At 42.6% G+C, this 22,046-nt stretch overlaps 1 protein-coding gene across 2 annotated transcripts in view; it reads right to left on the bottom strand.

Annotated features, from left to right (window-relative positions):
* LOC133506358 (voltage-dependent T-type calcium channel subunit alpha-1H-like) overlaps positions 1-22,046 on the bottom strand; it is a 70,217-nt gene that overhangs the window by 33,271 nt on the left and 14,900 nt on the right. For both annotated transcript variants that reach the window (XM_061830420.1, XM_061830421.1), the window contains exons 3-9: positions 12,727-12,818; positions 10,473-10,606; positions 10,062-10,159; positions 6,692-6,851; positions 2,964-3,285; positions 1,933-2,025; positions 125-662 (exon numbers count right to left, since the gene is read on the bottom strand). In XM_061830420.1, the coding sequence (XP_061686404.1) occupies positions 125-662; positions 1,933-2,025; positions 2,964-3,285; positions 6,692-6,851; positions 10,062-10,159; positions 10,473-10,606; positions 12,727-12,818 (1,437 nt within the window). The remainder of the gene's footprint in view (positions 1-124; positions 663-1,932; positions 2,026-2,963; positions 3,286-6,691; positions 6,852-10,061; positions 10,160-10,472; positions 10,607-12,726; positions 12,819-22,046) is intronic.

The raw sequence follows: 22,046 nt of genomic DNA on the forward strand, positions 1-22,046 counted from the left end.
ACCTTTTTCAGGCTGAACTGCAAAACTAAATTCCGAACTCTGCGAGTTGGCGATCGGCAAAAGTAAGAAAACATGCGCGCGTGCAGTAACTTGAGAGATTTAAACAAGCAATCGTTCTTCTTACCGTGTTCCAGCGCGAGCTGTGGCAGCCTGTTGACGGTCTCCATGGTGACCGATCGCTTGTGATGCAGACTTTTGGCATCCAGGTGAGTGAGGAGCGGCGATATGACTGGATAATTAAAGCCGCCGTTACTCAGGCGACGCTCCGGTACCGGCGGCGGCGGATGTCGCTGATGATACATCTGATGAAGGTGCGACAGGTCCCCGGCGACGTGACCCGAATGCCGGTGCGCCAGCCCGTTCACCTCAGCGACGCCGCGATCCCGGCGGCGTATCGCGCAGGCGCAACAGAGGCCGCCGGCGCCCCGGGCGACTAGTCGGGAGAGACGGCGGAACGCTTTGCGCCCCAAGTGCGCCAGGTAGCGGATGATCTCCTCGTAGCAGCTTCCCGGTTGGCTGTCGCTGGCCAGGGTGGACGCCGACTGGTGGAGCTGGCGGGCCCGCTGCTCCGACTTCATCAGGGCGTGCTCTCGTTGCTTGGTCTCTGAGAACTGGGTGGCTATGACCACCAGGCACAGGTTGATCATGAAAAAGGAGCCCACCTGGAAGGGACAAACGTACAGTTAAGTGACAACATTCAACAGAGGGTAAATGTATGACAAGGGAGTTGCTTGTTTGTATCCCTGCCTGAGGACACATCATTATTGCGTTCCTGGGCAATGTCACGAACCTCCGGGATGAGGGCGGACCCAAATGCAGGACTTCGAGGCAGAGGCATAATGTTCAATGTAGTCTATTCCAAAAACTGCAGTCCGACAAGGCAGAGGTACAAAAACGCTAGGCTAGGCGGGATCCATAGGACATGCAGCAAGGTCCGATGACTATGGGGCAGACTCACAACTCAACAGGACAGGATCAAACACAAGCGCACACAATCTCTGTGACTAGGGTTAATCTAATTTTCACATAGAGCGGAGAGTCCCGCAGACAGTGTATGCAACTCACGAACACAAGGCAACGAACTGGCAAATGCCAGTGACAAAAACTCCAACTTAAATGGATGGCTAATTACAGTCCCAATAAAGTGTAACTTTCCCCATCGCAGTCTGGTTTTAAGAGTCAGTCTCAACTATTTCTTTTTGATGTCTGCATCTAGGTTCGAGACATGCCCGTGTCAAAATTTCTTTTGCGTAATCCTGCTAGGTAAATAAATACATTTAACGTCAATATTTAGCATTTAATGGTAACAAGCAGACCATAACAATCCATCCATCCATTTTCTTTGCCGCTTATCCTCACAAGGGTCGCGGGGAGTGCTGGAGTCTATCCCAGCTGTCAGTGGGCAGGAGGCAGGGTACACCCTGAACTGGTTGCCAGCCAATCGCAGGGCGCATCAAGACAAACAGCCTCACTCACATGACACCTAGGGGCAATTTAGAGTGTCCAATTAATGTTGCATGATTTTGGAATGTGGGAGGAAACCGCAGTGCCCAGGAAAAAACCCACGCAGGCACGAGGAGAACATGCAAACTCCACACAGGTGGGGCCGGGATTAAACCCGGGACCTCTGAACGGCGGGGCCAACGCTTTACCAGCTGAACCACCGTGCCACCACTGTAACAATCAAAAGTGAAAATAATTTCCACTATATACTTTTTTTTTTCTTGTTGCATGCTAGGCTACTAGCAAGGCTACTCGTAAGACATCAAAGAAGTGCCTTAAGACGCCTCATTTGTCCGATATGACGTTCAAAGCAGCAATAAGCTTACACCGCATAAAGTAGACCCTGTGACACGTTAAGCTCGTCAGATGCTTCATGTCTCGGGGATCTGCAAAAGAAATGTGTGTGCGTGCGTGTGTGTGTGCTCTTACTATAATGAGGAAGATGAAGTAGATGAAGTTGTAGAAAGAGTGGGCATCCATTACGTAATACATGATGTCCACCCAGCCTTCCAGGGTAATTACCTGTCAGCGCATGCACACACACACACACACACACACACACACACAAACACGAAAATGTCACAAATCTCCCTGCTCCATTCACAATCAAAGGAGAATCAATTGGCCATTTTCAAAAAAGAAGTACATTTTATGCCTAATAATCAAATGTAATATATAAAAGACATGATGTTGGAACATTGACATAATAACAAAAATATCTTTTAGAAATATTTACTAAATTAAATATCTATCTATCTATCTATCTATCTATCTATCTATCTATCTATCTATCTATCTATCTATCTATCTATCGCTTGCTCTCTGTGCATATATATATATATATATATATATATACATATATACATATACATATATATATATATATATATATAATATATATATATATACACACATACACATGTATATATTTTAATAAATAAATTATTCAAACGAACCTATCAATTATTTTTATAATTTCAATTATTGCAACAATAAAACAAAATTATCATTTTAAGATGTGGACTTTCCAGTGATCAAAATAAAATTAAAATAAATACTAAATAATGATGAAATAATTTGAAAAATTACAACAAAAAACATGCAAATATGTAATTCTTTTTGTATTTCAACTAGTGCATCTAAAATTAAACAAAAAACAAAAATCTTGAAAAAAAACTGTAAATTTACAGTTTTGTTTTTTTTTTACATATTTAGGTCCCTTTTTAACCCTCTGTTCACCAAGCAGGGTTCCATGTTATCTGAAATTGTACAACACTGGTCTATAATGGCAAATACCAAGTCTGTAAACTGGAAAAGGAGCCCTAATGTACCATGTGCAAAAATGCAACATGGATCAACAGAGGGTTAATTAATAGTAAAAGTAATGAAAATATCATATTCTGATATAATGGTTTTCTTCCACATTGAAGTCATGATACATTCACCCATCCATGAATCACCTGAAAAATGGCAATCCATGCATATCCAATGTTGTCAAAGTTGATGGCTCCCTTGTGCGGGTTCAACTCGCCGGCACGACACTCGTTGTAGTACTGGTACCAGTTGACGCATGACACTCCACCCCCTTCCCCCGCCGGCGCCGCCGCCCTCGCGTGACGGGCGTCCTCCACCCCCAGGTAGCAGGACGTCCCGGCCACCCGGCGTCGGGGCACGTCGGAACAGCGCAGCAAGCCGTTGTCGCGTTCTGCCGAGCAGATGAACGGGTGGTCCTCCGTGCCGCCCGGACGGTAGTAAATGCTCAGGAAGGAGATGTTGTACCTCCTGAAACACAAATAAACATAAATATCAACATGACAAACCAGACTTCCATCTGTTTTCAAAAGGTGTTTTTATGTGTCATCCTAATAAACAAATAAAATGGAATGAGAACATTCGAAAAAAGTACTTGGGGCCCAAATGCAGCACACCAGGGAAGTTGCAAATGATTTTAATCATCAGTTGAAGATCAAGTCATTCCATGACAATTATATTTGTTGTCATGTTTGGAGAAAGAAAGTCATAATATTGCAGTACGACTTTTTTTTTTTTTGGTAGAAAAAGTCTTACCTACGACTAATAAAGTTCGAAAGTTTATGAGACTATAGTTGTAATATGAGGATGTAAATAAAACGTGTATTTATTTATTTATGGCAGCACGGTGGATCAGCTGGAAAGCGTTGGCTTCACGGTTCTGAGGTCCGGTGTTCAATCCCGGACCCGCCTCTGTGGAGTTTGCATGTTCTCCCAGTGCCTGCTTGGGTTTTCTCCGGGCACTCTGGTTTCCTCCCACATCCCAAAATTATGCAACATTAATTGGACACTCTAAATTGCCCCTAGGTGTGATTGTGAGTGCGGCTGTTTGTCTCGATGTGCCCTGCGATTGGCTGGCAAGCAGTTCAGGGTGTACCCCGCCTCCTGGCCGTTGAGAGCAGGGATTGGCTCCAGCACTCCCGTGACCCTTGTGAGGATAAGCAGCTAAGAAAATGGATGGATTATTTATTTATTTATTTATTACTTACTTATTTGTTTGTTTATTTATTTATATATAGCCTAGCTATTTCTTTATTTTCTAGGGGAAAAATTTGCATTTTATGAGAATAACAGGAAAAAAGATGCATTTTCAAAAAAAATTATTTTAGGAGAATAAAATTGTAATATTACAAGGAGGAATCATAAAGTTAGGAAAACAAAGCTAAAAAAAAAGGAACATTTTCTTTAAAAGGAAACTAATAATATTATGAGATTTTTTTAGAAAGAAATCATAAACTAAAAAGGATAACATTATAATATTAAAGTCATGAGAATTTATATCTGCTTTAATTTTCAATGTATTTTTTTCTCATACATGAGCCACAGTAATTAAATGGTTTGGTACCACCATTTTCAATCCTGTAAAAGTGATGACTTTTCACACGTAAAATGAATAATTTTCAAACTAATGAAGAGAAAATGTCTCTCGGTTGGCGTTGTGGTATATTTCTACCACAAAAGGCATCCTTTTTACTCCACTATTACAGATTCTAGCTGAGTGTACGTTCTTTTAAAAGGAGTTTTATGAAATTGGCCTGTTCTTTCCATGCTAGGCGGAGATGAATGTTCGCAGTCAGCAGTATCCCCCCATGCGGCCTGGATTAAAAATAGACAATTTAAACAAAACTACAATGGCAACTGCACGACGAGACACGGCGCATCAACAACACTTGTTAGCGGGATTAATGGCGCCGTTGTGTAACGAGAAGGAACCGGAACATCAAAACGAATGAGCGATTTCACCGCCGCAGATGACTTTATGCTCTTTGTGTTTCTGGACCAAAAGGGGAGGAGAATATGTAGAAAAGATGAGGAATCAATCATTAATGATGGAGAGCCGTTGGAAAGTCGTCCTGTTACAGTGAGAATAATCAATAAAGTGAATTGCAAACCAATGCGAGTCCGCCAAATTCTTAATGCAGCCACGCTCTTTGTCTTTGAAGTCATTTTGCATCATTGTTATGCAAACATGCGGAAAAATATTTGGGTCATGCGCGTATAATATTTATATTATAAAGGAGAAAAAGTCACAAAGTTGCAAGAAAAACAAATGCTAAATTATTTGAACGCATTTCTAATGATTGTGTGCGATGACGAACTAAGAACATGAAAATATCAATCAGTTGCCCACTCGGCGCCAATCAAGGCATACTGAGTCGACTATTATGTCACTGAGAAAATTCTGTACACTTTTTTCTCCAAAACATTATGTTACTACAGTAATTAATAAAACAAAATCCATCTATCCATTTTCTTAGCCGCTTATCCTCACGAAGGTCGCGGGAGTGCAAGAGCCAATCCCAGCTATCACCGGGCAAGAGGCTGGGTACACCCTGAATGGTTGCCAGCCAATCGCAGGGCATATAGAAACAAACCACCATTCGCACTCACAGTCACACCTAAGGGCAATTTAGAGTGTCCAATTCATGTTGCATGTTTTTAGGATGTGGGAGAAAACCGGAGTGCCCGGAGGAAACCCACGCGGGCAGGGGGAGAACATGCAAACCCCACACAGGCCGGGATTTGAACCCCAGTCCTCAGAACTGTGAGGCCAACACTTCATACCCGCTACACCGTGCCGCCTAAAACAAAATAGCGGACTAAATAATAGTCTTGATGGGTCGATGACCCACTTGGCCGTCGTGCAAACATACTCTTAACGGACAAAAGGGAAAATAAAATTAAGCATTAAAGAGAGGAGTCAACTGGAAAAAAATGAACCATTATCCAAATATAAAAAATAAAAAAAAATCTTAGAATAACATTAAAATGTTACAAGAATGGGGAAATTCCATCCATTGATTTTCTTTGCCGCTTATCCTCACAAGCATCGTGGGGAGTGCTGGAGCCTATCCCAGCTGTCAACGGCCAGGAGGCAGGGTACACCCTGAACTGGTCGCCAGCCAATCACAGGGCACATGGAGGCAAACAGGCACACTCACAATCGCACCTGGGGCAATTTAGTGTCCAAATATTGTTGCTTGTTTTTGGGATGTGGGAGGAAACCGGAGAGCCTAGAGAAAACCCACACAGGCACGGGGAGAACGTGCAAACTCCACACAGGCGGGTCCGGGATTGAACATGGGACCTCAGAACTGTGAGGCCAACGCCTTACTAGCTGATCCACCGTGACGAGTGGGGAAATTATCTCTTGAATATGTATTCTTGCAAGAATATGATAAAACCCATGAAAACATTGTCCTGAAAATGTTATTTTATTCTTACATCTGAATAAGATACATTTTGTTAAAATGTTTTTTTTGAAATTGCAAAATTAATAGTGCACATAAAAATATTCATCACTCAGCCCTATTTTGTCGACCTACGCCTTGCCTTGATTTTTTTTTTTTTTGTCTTGATCATGTGAAGCGCATTGAGTTACCTTGTGTGTGAAATGCGTCACACAAATAAATTTGTTTTTTTGTGTTATCGAACAAAGAATTCCAGAAACAAAAGAAGCCTGATCACTAAACCAATCACTCTGCCAGTCCGTCTGATTGGTCATTCGCACGGCGTTTAATCAGCTTGCGCGCCCGAGGGTAACATTTGAACACGTTTATTGATCGGGAGGACAACAAGCGTGTCGATTGGCAGAAAACGGACGGAAACGAATACAACAGACTCCTACGGGTCGGTCAGCGTTGGCGCAGTAACTCACGTCTTGACATCCTCCCCCATGAAGCAGCGGTTCCTCAGGAGACCCGCCCAAAGCTGCACCCCCACGATGCCGAAGATGAAGAAGACGAAGAAGCAGAGCGCCAGCACGTTGCCTAGCATGGGAAGCGTGTCCAGCAGGAGCGTTACCAGGATCCGCATGCCTGACAACAAATACAAAAGCCATTTGATATCAAATAAGATATAAATATTGCAGATTTTTAAGTGGCCATTTTTTGTTGTTTTTGTTTCACAGTTTTGTGCCTTAACTGTGGTACCATGTTGAGAATATGCCAACAAGTATTGAAACCTCTATTCATATGTTGCTGCTCCGTGTGTACTAAAGAAGTTTACAATTAGCGTAACATCCATGCAAATTCCTGTTAGCCAGTCTGTGGCATTTTGGATGATATAATAGTATGACGCTAGTGGACTTTTATTAGATGCAATGATGGTTTGATAGAACATTGTGGTGTTCAAATATACAATGTACTATTATAATACTTTTACAGCAAGTGAGAATGGCTCTTGGGAATATGTGTGTGGGGGCGGGGTTAATTGGTTGAAATATGTTTTTGGTAAATGAGATATGACTGTTGGAAATTGCACATTTTCACCTATTGTCACCCAGTCTGGAACAAAATATATCATTGTACCATGATGATGCGGCACCGTGACTCAGCTGGAAAGCACTGGCCTCCCAGTTCTGAGCTCCTGGGTTCAATCCCGGACCCACCTGTGTGGAATTTGCATGTTCTCCCCGTGCCTGTGTGAGTTTCCTCCAGCCACTCCGGTTTCCTCCCACATCCCAAAAACATGCAACATTAATTGGACACACTAAATTGCCCCTAGGTGTGATTGTGAGTGCGACTCTTTTGTCTCAATGTGGTCTGCGATCGATGGATGTACCATGATGCTGAATATATGAATATTGTCATTCATCCATGTCATTTTATTCTCGGGACATTGAATCAATCCCGACTGGACGGTTCTGTTTGTTTTAAAAGAGGTTTCGGCCACGGCTCGGCGTTAACAGCTCTCCCCCTTTCTGGCATTCCAAAAGAATGATTCCATACATGGCGTGGGGCATGCCTCTAACTTGGACCATAAATAGTTCAGCCTTCCACACAAACACTGTCGAGGGCATCCGAATAGCCCATTGTTGCATGAACTGATGAAGATTTCTCGGATGAGAAGCGGAACATTTAAGGCAAACAGAACAGTCCAGTCGTGACCGATTCAATGCAGTGAGACAAAAAATATGTCGCATCTTAAAGTGCCACTGTCATGAAATGCATGATTTTTAGTATGTTATTAATGAAAAAATGGCAGCCGGTGTGGACCCATCGTTTGTTTTGTTTTTTTCCCCACCACAAAACATGATTTTGACGTATACGGCTTTTTGTAACTCCCGCCATGAAAATCCTCTCGAGGGATTTGTTTTCCAGAAGAAGCAGGAAGTGACTCGCGCTCAAGTGGACTCGTTTGTTTCTATTAGTTTTACCTGCGGGAAGCCTGCTCGTTGTTCCTTCGTGTTAGGCGAAATGCCGGCTCATTTCATTGCTGGATATTGCTCCAACACTCGGGAAAATGGATTTACCATTCATAAGTTTCCGAGAGACCCAGTTCGTCGTGAAAAATGGATTGTACAGGTGCAAAGGAGAGCTTTGTGGTTTCCAAATGACACGTAGGTGTGTATACAGCTACTAAAAAAACAATATTTGGGGGGAGGACGTAATCCTTTCAGAACTTAACAAAAGATCCGCATCCGTAAGTCAGAGGTGTTAAATGTGTCGATGTGCCCGTCAGCGCCGTGTCCGCCAATCACGGCTTTGGCTGACCTTCCGTCCCCCATAGTAGCTGGGCGGACGAGCCACCCCCGAAGCCGTGCCTTGCAGACGAGAACGGCTTTGGCCGGGCTGGCTCATACATACTGTCTGGGAGTCTGTTGTTAGTTCGAAGTGATCCGCATATCATCTAAATATGCCTCAAAACAATAGGGTGATATTGCACCGGACACTTCACTCGATTGTGAGATGTTCTCTTCTTCGAAAAGAGCTTCCGTGTCTGGAGAGGCGTGTCCCACAGTTGGGGCCACAGCGTGTTTTCAATGGCGAATGTCCGGGGTGATGTCACGGACAGTAAATGCAGCCAATATGGCGACCACTTGGATGTCGAATGAGACTTCTGCAACGTTGCGCATGGATGACGCGCTCTCCGCTCATATTTATTTTTTCGTATTGTGAATAATGTTATATGTATTTTTCATTTTAATATCTATTTTAGAATGTTTATAGTGATGACACTTGGGCTTTAATTTACTCAGCAATTCCAAATTGAATTGGTAAACTACCTTAAAGAGGTAACGCTGTGATTCATTACCATATTGAAGTATGATCCAACCTCTATTTCCTTGTTGATTTTCTTTGCTTAAATTCAATCTCGCACAATCTGGATACTATCATCAGTACAATATTGCAGTACAAATTAAACTATGATACTGTATCATGAGAAATACAATCCAAACTGTACAATGAGCAATTACAATCCAACGCAATGCAGATAAGACTGAAAAACTCCCACGTCCCGAAATAACAATAATCATTTAAAAAAATAATCAACATTATTTTTTGTTGTGGCTAATTAGATTTTTGCGGATTTCCTGGCTTCCTGAGGTTGTTTCCGCAACTAACAAATACAAAGTCGCAAATTTCCAGCTTTTACAAGGGGAATGCTGTTAATTGCCACATGGACAATAAATAATACATTTCTCTTTTAATAAATGATTAAGAGGCTCGTGAAAATGTGTTGATTTGCAATATTTGGGCACGTCTCATTACTTTTTTGAGCTATTTCACTGGCTTTTTCATACTCATGATTTGGAACAAATTCTAGGTGTGAAGCCCAAGATATGTCTCAGTTATTGCCTCTGAAATTTTCTAAAGAAGCCAGTTTCACTTAGCAACGGGAAATTTGATTGACATGTCGACTGTGACACAAACGTCTCAAGAACCTGGGCCGGAAAAGGTAGAAGAATTCTGCTGTTTTGTTTTGAATCAGACACTAGATTTTGGTTCTGCAGCACCTTCCAGAATTAAAAAAAAATAAAAAATAAAATTCAGCCGCTGAAACCAATCTCCTTTGGAAAGGAGAAATTTGGGTAGGGTTGTATCAAACATATGAAAAAGTCTCAAGCGGTCATGCCCGAAATGATATCAGAAGACGCCGATTTTGGTTTGAGGTTAGGTTTCAACATTGCACGTCGGCTGAGCCTGGCATTGACGTACTGGGATGCAACTAGTTGACAATGGGATGCAAACTCATGATATAAAGATCCATCCTAAAAAAACAATAAAAAATAAAAAACAACTCACTGGGAACCCTGTTGATGGCCCTGAGTGGGCGAAGGACACGCACAGTGCGAATTGCCGACAGGCTTAGATTGTGTCCGTCCAGCGAGTACTCCAACATCCTGTGGGGAAGAGGAAGAGAGCGCTGACCCGTTTTGTCCGCGGGGAGTTGCGACAGAACTCGCTGTCCTGTCTCTGGGATAACAACAATGGCTTTTAGCTGGGAATCACGGAGGCCTCCCAGGACCTTGTGATTCCCATTGCCATTCTGCAAAGCTGTCACACTAACACACACACACACACACACACTTGACATTTAACTGGCATTAAACAAGTGTCTAAGCGCCACACACATACATCCACACACTTTTGGCTCATATTTAATGTCAGCGGTGCACGTGTCCGCATGCGCATACACAAGCGTCAAAAACTCACCCCACGATGACAATGAAGAAGTCCAGTCGGTTCCATGTGTCTCCTAGGTAACCGTTGTGACCGATGATCCCCAGAGCCACCATCTTGACCAGCATCTCCCCCGCGAAGAACACAAAGATGCCGTCGTCCAGCGCCTGCACACACATAAATGCAAATGATTCAGGTCAGCTGATTAAGAGTCGGAAACAAACTTTTAGCGACCCTTGATAATAAAGTTTCATAGTCATCAAACCTGGCTGCCATGATGCTTATCACGGAGAAAACAAAAATGTTTTTTGCAATTTAGCATCAGCCAGTTGTCCATTATATGTTTCAAATTTGGTAGCAATTAGACAACGTGGAGGACAAGATTATTATTCAATGACTGCCCTTATTGACCGTGGTTTTGTGAAATTTATTTTTTGGGATAGAACTGGCTGCCGAATGTTATAATGCAAAGCGTAACTGTTTGGGGGGATGAATTCTGGGGGATACAACTAAACCAAACCTTCTTCTTCTTCTTTTCCTTTCGGCTTGTCCCGTGAGGGGTCGCCACAGCGTGTTATCTTTTTCCATCCAAGCCTATCTCGTGCCTCTTCTTCTCTCAGACCCACAGTCCTCATGTCCTCCCTCACAACATCTATCAACCTTTTCTTTGGTCTTCCTCTCGCTCTTTTGCCTGGCAGCTCCATCCTCAGCACCCTTCTACCAACATACTCCCTCTCTCGCCTCTGGACATGTCCAAACCATCGAAGTCTGGTCTCTCCAACCTTGTCTCCAAAACATCCAACTTTGGCGGTCCCTCTAATGAGCTCATTTCTAATCTTAGCCAACCTGCTCACTCCGAGCGAGAACCTCAACATCTTCATTTCTGCCACCTCCAGCTCTGCTTCCTGTTGTTTCTTCAGAGCCACCATCTCTAATCCGTACATTGTGGCCGGCCTCACCACTGTTTTATAAATTCTGCCCTTCATCCTAACGAAGATTCTTCGGTCACATAGAACACCAGACACCTTCCGCCAGCTGTTCCAACCTACTTGGATCCGTTTCTTCACTTCCTTACTACACTCACCTTGAGTTGCACTTGCTCTGGATCCCCTAAAGCCCGTTTCACATATTAATAGGAAATTTGATTGACATGTCAACCGTGACAAAAACGTCTCAAGAACCTGGGCCCGAAAAGGTGGAAGAAGTCTGCCATTTTGAGCTAAGAATAGCTACGCGCTAGCGCTAGCAACAAGCTAACACTAGCAATGAGCTCACTCTGGCGACGAGCTCACGCTAGTGATGCCGACATTGGACCACAAGTAGGAAGACCACAACGAGGACCGTGAAGCTTTAGAGGACGCCGGACACGTGGACACAATCCTCAAATTCAACCTTCTCAACTCCTGTTGTAATAGGTTTGAATCTATTTTATCTCTCTTTTTTTTCTATCTTCATATGTGTTCGGAACCTTACTTTAACTTAGCCAAGTGTTAGATTTATTATTTTATCATGTATTTGTTTATATCATTCTTGCCCAAATCATTCTTTGCGAGCGGCTGTGTGACCCAGAGTGTGACCCAGCGACACCCGGAGGAGTGATACACCCCCTTGCTGACTTCAAAGCAGATACTCCTCAACACCATAAACATGCTGCTGTAAATGAGATTCCCTGCTGATCTCCAGCAGGATTATTAGAACAATGCTGAAGCTTTGAAGAAACGTTTACATTAGTGTTCGTCTTTGTATTGGTATTGCCATTTGTTCCTCCATTCGAATTTGTAACCTTTTGACCTGAGAAACTAATAAAAAGAAGGACACCGGTAAGGCTGATTCAAAACGTGGTTTGGAGTTGCAGCTGGTCAGCCAAACCCGTTTCTCCTCATGAACCAAACTGAAGACCTTTTCTGTCCCTTCATTTGCATATTTAGTCCAGCGGTTGGGTTTAAACCTGAGACCTAGGTAGTATGTGAATTGTGTACCTTGTGTGCTGACTTTGTTGATTTGATTCTCTTTATTTGACTATCTGCATCCTTATTGGTGGGACAAGCTAGTGCAATCTTTAGGCCGGTCCCAAGGGTCGCATCAGGAAGGGCATCCGGCGTAAAACTGTGCCAAACATATGAGCGTTCATCAAACCGTTAACAACTAAACCAAAACGTCCTCTTTAAACCAAAATGTCAGACTCCCCATGTCTTGGGATCTTGAGACTTTTTTGTGGTTCTACACATGACAAACGTGCCTACCAAATTGATTAGCGCATGCGTGTGTTTGTGTGTGCGTGCGTTACCTGCAACAGGAAGTGCGTGTCATCACAAGGCTGGAACATCCCCAGCGTCACGCAGTTGAGCAGAATGGCCAAGATGCTGACGCGCTCAAACCATGTGGCGAAAAGGTCAAGGGTCGCAACATTGATGACGACAATGAGAGGAAACTAACGATAGTGATTAGAAACAATTGGGAAAAAACTAAAACAGTATTGATCTGTGACAACGAGGGAGGAAAACAATATCGATGACTCACTCCCTGTGTAGATTATTACAACATCAAAAATAAACAACAACAGACACAAACATCAATTGCGTAGCCAGGCTGCAACTGACTAGTTGACTCGTCGACACTTTACGACTCAACATCGATGTTTTGAGGCTTGAAGTCAACTAGTCGGCAATTGCCTATTTTTGCCATCTTAATTTATTTGGAGCCTGGCCACCTTATACTGTGAGAAAGGTTGGGTTTTTTGTGTGTGTGTGTGTTTTTTTAGAGAAACCGGACTCACATTTATAACAACAATTACCATTAGGGCGAGTTGCATTTTTAATTATTTGTTGGGTTGATTTTTTATGCCTGTCCATTTAACGTGAAACTGGTTTGTGGGGAAAAAAAAGTTGGGGACTGCTGTCCTTGCTGAAAACAAATCAAAGATGTCATTGATTTATCGACTTGGACTCAACTTTGTCCAGATTTTGATTAAATAGAAAAATTCTGCATGAATAAAAATACATTGTTTAATATCTATAAAGCTATATCTAGCCATTGAGATATTGAGATTCATCCAAACGTTGATCAAAAATTCAGAAATCAGTCCTCAGCCAACCACGCTTTTTTTTTTTTTTTTTTGCTTAAGCAGGCCCCCAAAAAATTCTCGATCGAGGTAATGAGCTCTGCTGAATTTGGTGTCAGGGCGCAGAAATTCCAACTCGCCTCTTCGGGCTGAACTGCAGGAGGATGGAGATCATTTTACACGAGTTCAACCAAATGATTATTCACATTATTATTCACACTCCTCAAAGCATTTGGTGACCCATTCTGACCTGCTTCGGAAGCATCTGCATTCATTAAGCTTCCCTGCCCACTTCATCAGTGTTTTTTTTTTTGTTCCTCTTTAATTGGTCGCCAATCCATACCCAAACCAATGAAGCGTCCCATTCCAACCCCTCCCCCGACCGGCCGCCCCCCCATCCCTGAAGATAGACTACGTTCAAGGGGTAAGCCACGTCTTTCAAGCCAGAGACTGCAAAATCAACTTTTTCAGCGTTGAAGCTTTTAAAAAGTACATTTTACTCACCCAGGTAGAGGCAAGACTTAATAAGCTTAAAAGTATCCAGCCTCGTTAATGGACACAACGCATGACGAGTCATTTTGACGTTTAATATTCATAAGCGACATCAAACGTGGGTGTTATGTGCCCTTGGAGGTGCCTTGGACGCAGGACTTAACGCGAGTAAAGATAAATGGAAGGAAAAGGGAGTCATTAGTTTTGTGTTTTATGGTGTCTCAACAAATGTGCTGGAATGCTGAGCCTACATACGACGACAAAAATTGTTTTAGTGTCCCTCACCTGCCAAATATACGTGATTCAAATTTGGTAGCAATCGAACAAACCCTCAAGGATGAGTTTTCTTTATTAAGGATGCTATAGATGGCTATAAATGGATAAATTACAGAGCCCCTAAAGGGACATTGGAAAAAAAAAAGGTTTCTCATTGTAATGAGAAACTTTCTCATTGTAATGAGTAACTTACTCATTACAATGAGAAAACAGTTACTATTTTTTTTTTTCCAATGTCCCTTTGGGGGGTCCGTTAAATGCTCCTAAAATGTCTGATTCAAACCAAAATGTCAGGTTTGCTGTTTCTTTTCAGGTATGGGTCCTTGAAGCTTTTTTGTGGGTCTACTCATGATAAACATGCTTACCAGACTTTATGTTGCTAAGTGAAACTGGTTTTAGGGACTGAATTTTCTCAAAATTCTGATGGGACTTCCACTTTTCTGCCAGAACACAAATAATGACTATGATACAGTCAGGCAGCCACAAATGCAGAATAGTACATCTTGTGTTCCTCCTGTAAGTGGCTGAGTAAATTTTTCATTGAGGGTAACGAATATATGCCTGTGATCCCTGCCTCTCCCCCAGATGCAGCTGGGAAAGGCCAGTGACCCTAGTGAGGATAATCGGTGAAGAAAATGGATCCGAGTGGGCCATAGTTGTTTGGTTCTTTTAGATAAATGTGTAACTGTCTTTGTTTTGTTTACTTTCACAGTAAACATAAAATCGGAGTGGTATTAAACAGCTTGATGCCTCTTTTTTGATTCATTTTTCACTATTTGCCAAACTTCTTCTTATTGTGAAGTGAGTTCAGTTGAATTCAGTCCCACCGTACAGCAATTGTATCTTATATTTTAACAATTAAAAGGAAAAAAAAAATCAAACTCAAGTCACACCATACAAACTAAAAGTAGGAAAACCTTTTAGAAAGAAGGTCCATTTATCCCATTACCTTGTAAAATTATACATAAAAATACATACAAGATGTGATTCTACACACTTGAAATGTGAATTTCTTGACTAATATTTTGCAATATTCAGTCAGTGTATTACAGGAGGAATTCTTCCATGCATCCATCCATTTTCTTCACCGCTTATCCTCACGAGGGTCGCGGGGAGTGCTGGAGCCTATCCCAGCTGTCAAGGGGCAGGAGGCGGGGTACACCCTGAACTGGTTGCCAGCCAATCGCAGGGCACATGGAGACACACAAAAGTTGTACTCACAATCACACGTAGGGGGAATTTAGCGTGTCCAAATAATTTTGCATGTTTTTGGGATGTGGGAGGAAACCAGAGTGCCCGGAGGAAACCCACGCAGGCACGGGGAGAACATCCAAACTCCACACAGGTGGGTCCAGGATTGAACCCAGGACCTCAGAACTGTGAGGCCAACGCTTTACCAGCTGAGGCACTGTGCCGCCAGGCAAGGAATTAATTTTCAGCAAAATGTATTCACTCCGTTTGCAAAGGTGGTCCAGCATTTTTATCAGTAGTGGTCCTAAAACTGAGCATCCCAATTTTGTTTGAATAGTAATTGATCATGTAAATTGTCATTTGTGTGACTTTGACAAAATTATATATATTTTTTTTTTTTACACTTTGCAAAATTCTTCCCCCAGGGCCATATTGGACCCCCTGATGGGCCATTTCTGGCCCACAAGTCGCACATTTGACACCCCTGCCTTGAACTTTGTTTCCATGACAAAAATATATATTTTCAATTTAGCATCTCCAATCTGTCTCACATTCAAATTTAGTAGTAACAGCACAAAAAAATTGAGTTGTACTGCATTTGTCTTTGAGGAACTGATGGAAGATACTTCAAAACCCAAATGGCAGACTTCATGTGTGTTTTCGGACATTTGTTTTAGAGACTTTTTCATGGTTCTACTCATGATAGGCAAGTCTTCCTGCCTGGCTTTACAGCCCCGCGACTCGTGACGAGACGTGTTTGACACATTTTAATATTCATGCCTTCCAAAAAAGCCGGCATCAAGCACACAAAGGTGTTTGATGGGGGCGAGGGAGTGAGGGGCATTTGAAGTAACTCTGTCACACCAGAAGACGCAGCCATACTCAGAAGTCTGATAAACAAAAAAAGTGGAAAAAAAACAACTGAGGTTACTGAATCAGAGCCAAAATAAAGTCGAAAATGTGCAAGGACGCATGCATAACACAGCCTAGAGTGTACACACACACACAGACACGCACACGCACACACACACGCACACACACACGTGGCTGCCTTTGCGGACACTTTGCTCTCAAGAGGGCGGAAAAAATTAATGAGAGCACAATCCTTTATCACCCTTGAGACACAGCAAGTGAGCGAGGTAGCGAGAGACGCCGTGAAAAAGAGGGAGAGGGACCGAGCGCGAGAGAGAGGGTAATCCAGTGTCATCCCTGTGCTCAGGTTGCCATGGGAACCCCCCATCTCTCACCGTGGGAACTGACTTGTGAGCTTCGCAAATCGGCTTCGTCTGGGCCGCGACGCGACGGATGCGTGTAAACACACACACAATGGAAGCGATGCCCTTCCGAGCGCGAGGGCTCTCTCGGAATGCCCGTGTTTGTTATCATCCTGAACACGAATCCGCCACCTTTGAGCAAGTTTTAACGTGCCTGAGTACCCACAAATGTTGCCATGTACCTGTAACGCGGGGTAAACATGTCTTCTAAGAGGTCCTGAAAAAGCAAAAATTTAATCGGCAGAAGCCCCCAGAAACTTTGGAAAATTAAGCCCCGGACGGCAGTTTCACCAACTGATACAAAATTTCTATGATAATAGGACTCATGAGAACGTCATGCTGAGAATTGAGCGTGAAGTCCGCCTTTTTGTTTAACAGACCCATTTTAGGCCGATCCCTGGGCAGGTACTTTGACAAAAATAAATATATAAATGGATAAAAAAGCAGCAATTGAAATAAAAACTGGCAGATATGTCAGTCTCCACAAGATGCACACACAAAAACGCCTCAAGAAGCTATGCGAAGAACTGAAAATAAAAGGAAGCCGGTCATTTTGGTTGAAAACAGCCATTTTAGACCAGTACAAGGTAGTTTCACCGATCAACAGAAAGTTCAGTGGACATGTTTGTTGTAATACTGCACATGAAAAAGTGTCAAGGACCCATCCCAGGTTATGAACAGGAATATAGTCATTGAGGTTGGAAGCCGTCGCTTTAAGCTAATTCAAGGCCTTGCACTTTGACGAGATTCAGCCCTGGACACCAATTTCACCGTGAGACTTGAAATTGGGTGGACGTGTTTGTCATAAAAGGAGGCACACAAAAGTCCCAAGGACGCATGGCAAATATGAACAGGAAGTCTGCAATTTTGATTTCAAACTTTTTTAAAAAGCTGATTCTACATCACAGGGTTTCAAACTCAAGGCCCAGGAGCCAAATCTGGCCCATCGCATGATGTTATGTGGCCCGCGAAGGAAAATTAAGAGAATCAACTCCCATGATGTTTTTAAAAAAATCTGTACTAAACTTTCAAATTGTCATATCATAAATGATAACATTGAGATATTGCAAGCAATATTTTGTGCTCAAACAACAGCAATAGTTAAAAAACGCATTACCCTTGATTTGTGATTACAAAACTAGCTCATAAATTTATCTCTTTAAATATGATGAGGTGAAAGATTTTCACGGTTTCACATTCATAACGGCCCTCTGAGGGAAACTGTAACTACAATGTGGCCCGCGACAAACAAGTTCGCCACCCCTGTTCTCCATGAATTCCTGGGAATAATAATGACCATGACGCATCAGTGGCCTGACCGATGAATGGACCAGTGACTGGTCAGATGGACACACCCACAAACTAACTGAGAACCTAACAAATGTACCAACAGTTTTAATGACTTCAACAAAGTTAAACCTAGACACCAGTTTTACCAACAGGCTATAAAATTTGCCAAACATGTCAATCTTCACAACAAGACGCCAACAAAAAAGTGTCCTGGACTAATGCCAAGAATTGAACAGCCCATTTCGCTTTGAAGGGGACATTCAGGAGGAGAATTCCAGGTCTGGTATTTTGGCAAACACCTAAATGCGCCCAAATGAGCCCCAATTGGAAGCAGGTGACAAAGATAGATGCGAAACTCTAAATAGCTGAACTTTTTTTTTCCTGGCAATCTTCTGTGGGCAGAACATGGCAGCAAAGCCATGAGAAAGGAAACTATGGCAAAGTGACATCTTTGTCAAACTTGCCGTATACGATGAAAATATGAACATTTCATTTAATCTGCGCAATTAGTGACTGCTTCATGTTGTGTTGAGGTTGTCATATTGTGCCCTCATTCATTACCACAACTGACAGCGGTTCCCTTCATTCCGCCAATCGTTGAAGAAAGGGTGTGCTTACTTAAACAGTTATGTGTGTGTGTCCGTGGAAAATGCATTAAAAAAGCAAGAACGTTCACAGAGGTCACACACACTCACACACGCACATATTCATGCCCAGCTACACAAGACAGGGTAGGGTCAAGGTGCCAGTGATGGATGACGCAGGGACTCATTTTCTCAGCAGGACCATCACTCAACATCATAACAAGGAACGTCCTCTCTGTCTTATCCTCCTCCATGTTCTCTCCTGCTACCATTTATATGCATTTTATTTTATTTTCTACCCTTCTCTCATTCTCTGACTCACCGCAATTATTTCCTTGCCTCTCCCTTTCCCGATTACTATTTCTTCACCGTCTTGAACCTTGCGCATCTCTCTCGGAGCGCCTCGCCATGTTATGGCCACGGGTGGTGGAACCGTATCAGAAACCCGGGCGTCAGCCAACAGATCAACTGTGACTTCCTTTAATAATTAACACCGTCATAGTGATGGAGAGAGCCGAGGGGCAAGGGGGGTCGAGATGAAGGTATGGTGGAGCGGGGCGGTGGGGTGAGGGTGGCTGAGTTACTCTATCATATTGTTATCCTACAAAATGACCGACTCGGAGACACGAGATTTATTCGCCTGTCTTTCGTCCACGACCCCACAAAGTGGAGCAATGGCCTGACTTCCACATGGCGACGCGGCGTCCCGCGGAAAGTACGAGCGGGACAGCATCAGTGGCCTGACTGATGAATGGACCAAAGACTGGTCGGATGGACAAACCCGCAAACTAACTGAGAACCTAACAAATGGACCAACAGATTGAATGACTGACAACCCGTAAAATGCACTAATAAGCAATTAGACTATCAAACTTACTGACTTCCACAAGCACGGACAAACAGATAAACTGATCGACTAAGCACGACACTCACTATGTAGCTATTGGAATGACTGATTGACAAATCAATTAACTCTAACTCTTGCTTGAAAAAAGTACTTAAAAATGGAACAACAAATGGACCATTTGTGGACTGAAAAAAATGAATTGGCAAACGGACAAACTAACTACCTAAGAAACCAAAGGAAAACATCAACAGATTAACTATCGGACAAAGACAAAAAGACAAACTCACTGGACATAAAAACTTTGAAAACTTGAAAAACAGACTGACCGACAAACTATACATACAGTAGAAAATACTTAAGTCTCTGACTAAATGGTCGAGTAACTTCCAGAGCAGAATGACAAATTAACCGATAAACAAATGGACGAACTGATTAACAATCTGATTGACTGACAGACATATAGATGAACTTCCTGTCAAACAGACAACCTGATTAACAAAGAAGCAATTAAACGAACTAACTCAATGACTGAGTAACTAACAGACCATCTGATGAATGAATTCCAGTAACAAAACAGACTCAGCGACAAATGAGCTGACTAAGTAATGCGCTAACTACCTCACGGACTGACTGACAAACCAATGGACAAAGTGACTTGCGGCCAAATGAACCAACAAAAGGAACCGACTAATGAAGAGACTGACGAATAAACAGATGAAAGGATAGGTTTCCAATGATGTCACCATCACCCTTAGACCAATCAGATAAATTAACGATCTTTACGCTTCACCTATCACCTGTGTCTTCTGACCTCTATGACACACAAGATGGCGTAATTGGAAACCTATCCATTGCTTCACGGCCTGGCTGACGAAAGGGCGGAAAAAAATACAAAAATGGACATTCTAACTCACTGTATGACAGCCAAACTAACAAAACTGATAAGAAAACAAACAGATTCATGGCCTGTCTGTTGAAAAAATGAACGAACGTTCAGACAAATAACGTGACAGATTGAGTCAGTACCATTTGGCCAACCTATCGGACTGACTAACAAACAAACAAATGGATGATCTGTCTGACGGGCAAACTCAGTCAACAAACCCTCAAACCATCTTGGGAACTCAGAGGCGGCACTACGCCCCAAGATGAGGCGAATAAAATGGGAACAACTACATTACAGGGAGATTAAAGGGGTTAAATACGACCAGGAAAATGAGCAGAGTGAACACGTGAAAGGTCTCCTCTCTCTAATTTACTGGTCGTAGAGGAGACCCAAAGCATCCCGGCGCTCACTGTGAAACTTGTCCTCCTCCCTCATCCGCAACATGCCGCCGCATCTCTCCTCCGGTGGCAACAAAGGGGGTAAAGGTCAGACAGACATGATAAATCGAACCCCACCCGCATCACTTCTGATCTTTGCGCTCCAACCCTCGTGCTGAACGGCGACAGACGTGCAGCTAAACCTTTTCATGTCATGCCTTCATTAATTTAAAAGCATCGACGGTATTGAAGTTATGTAGATCATCTGCTGCAGCGATCTATAGGTTTTTGTTTTTTTTTAGCATGTCATCAACTTTAATCGCATGCTCCACAGACAACAAGCAATAAATATTCTTTGAATATTTTGTAATTTGGGGTTCAATCCCTGCAAAGGCCCAAAATACGACTAAAATGGATGCTTTGCACAGCTTCTTGAGACTTTTTTTGTGGGTCTACTCAGGAGAGACGTTGCCAACTCAATTTGATGGTGCAAAGTCCCAATTTTCAAGAAAATTCCAGGGGGAGCTAGTGAGCTAATTCTGGGAGTAAATTATCTTCATCATAAAAAGCCGCATGCCAAATTCGGTGCAGTTTTCCGGATACAAAAGCTCGCAAAAGGCCCATTTGTTTTTGACAAAATTAACAAGAAAAAAGGAATTAAACAAGAAAACTTTGAGGTTAAGGAGGGAATTGCATTGTGAGATTTGAAAACGAGATTAGGGATCTAAATTAGGATTTTAAATCTGTGTCAAGGTTAAAGACGTGAGCTATGGTTTGGCTAAAATTAAAGTTTCACACCAAAGTTAAAGTTTGGAGACTTAAGGTTTTTAAAGCTCAAGTGTCATGAAATAGATGATTTTTAGTATGTTATTAATTTTAAAAAAACGGCAGCCGGTATGGACCCATCCGTTTTTTCACCACAAAACATGATTTTAACATATATGGCTTTTTGTAACTCCCGCCATGAAAATCCTCTCAAGGGATTTGTTTTCGAGAAGAACCAGGAAGTGACGTTGGAGGCAGGTGTGCGCTCAAGCGGACTCGTTTGTTTTACCTGGTGGAAGATAGCTCGTTGTTCCTTCGTCTTAGCCAAAATGCCGGCTCGTTGCATTGCTGGATATTGCTCGAACACTCGGGAGGATGGATTTACCCTTCATAAGTTTCCAAGAGACCCGGTTTGTCATGAAAAATGGATTGCATGGGTGCAAAGGACGAGACCTTCGTGGGTTACAAATGACAGGTAGGTGTGTATACAGCGACAAAAAAATAATAATAATTTGGGGCGGACCACGTAATCCGTCTCTCAAAACATAACAAAAGATCAGCATA

Source organism: Syngnathoides biaculeatus, chromosome 9, assembly GCF_019802595.1.
Source record: "Syngnathoides biaculeatus isolate LvHL_M chromosome 9, ASM1980259v1, whole genome shotgun sequence".
NCBI classification, from domain to species: Eukaryota; Metazoa; Chordata; class Actinopteri; order Syngnathiformes; family Syngnathidae; genus Syngnathoides; species Syngnathoides biaculeatus.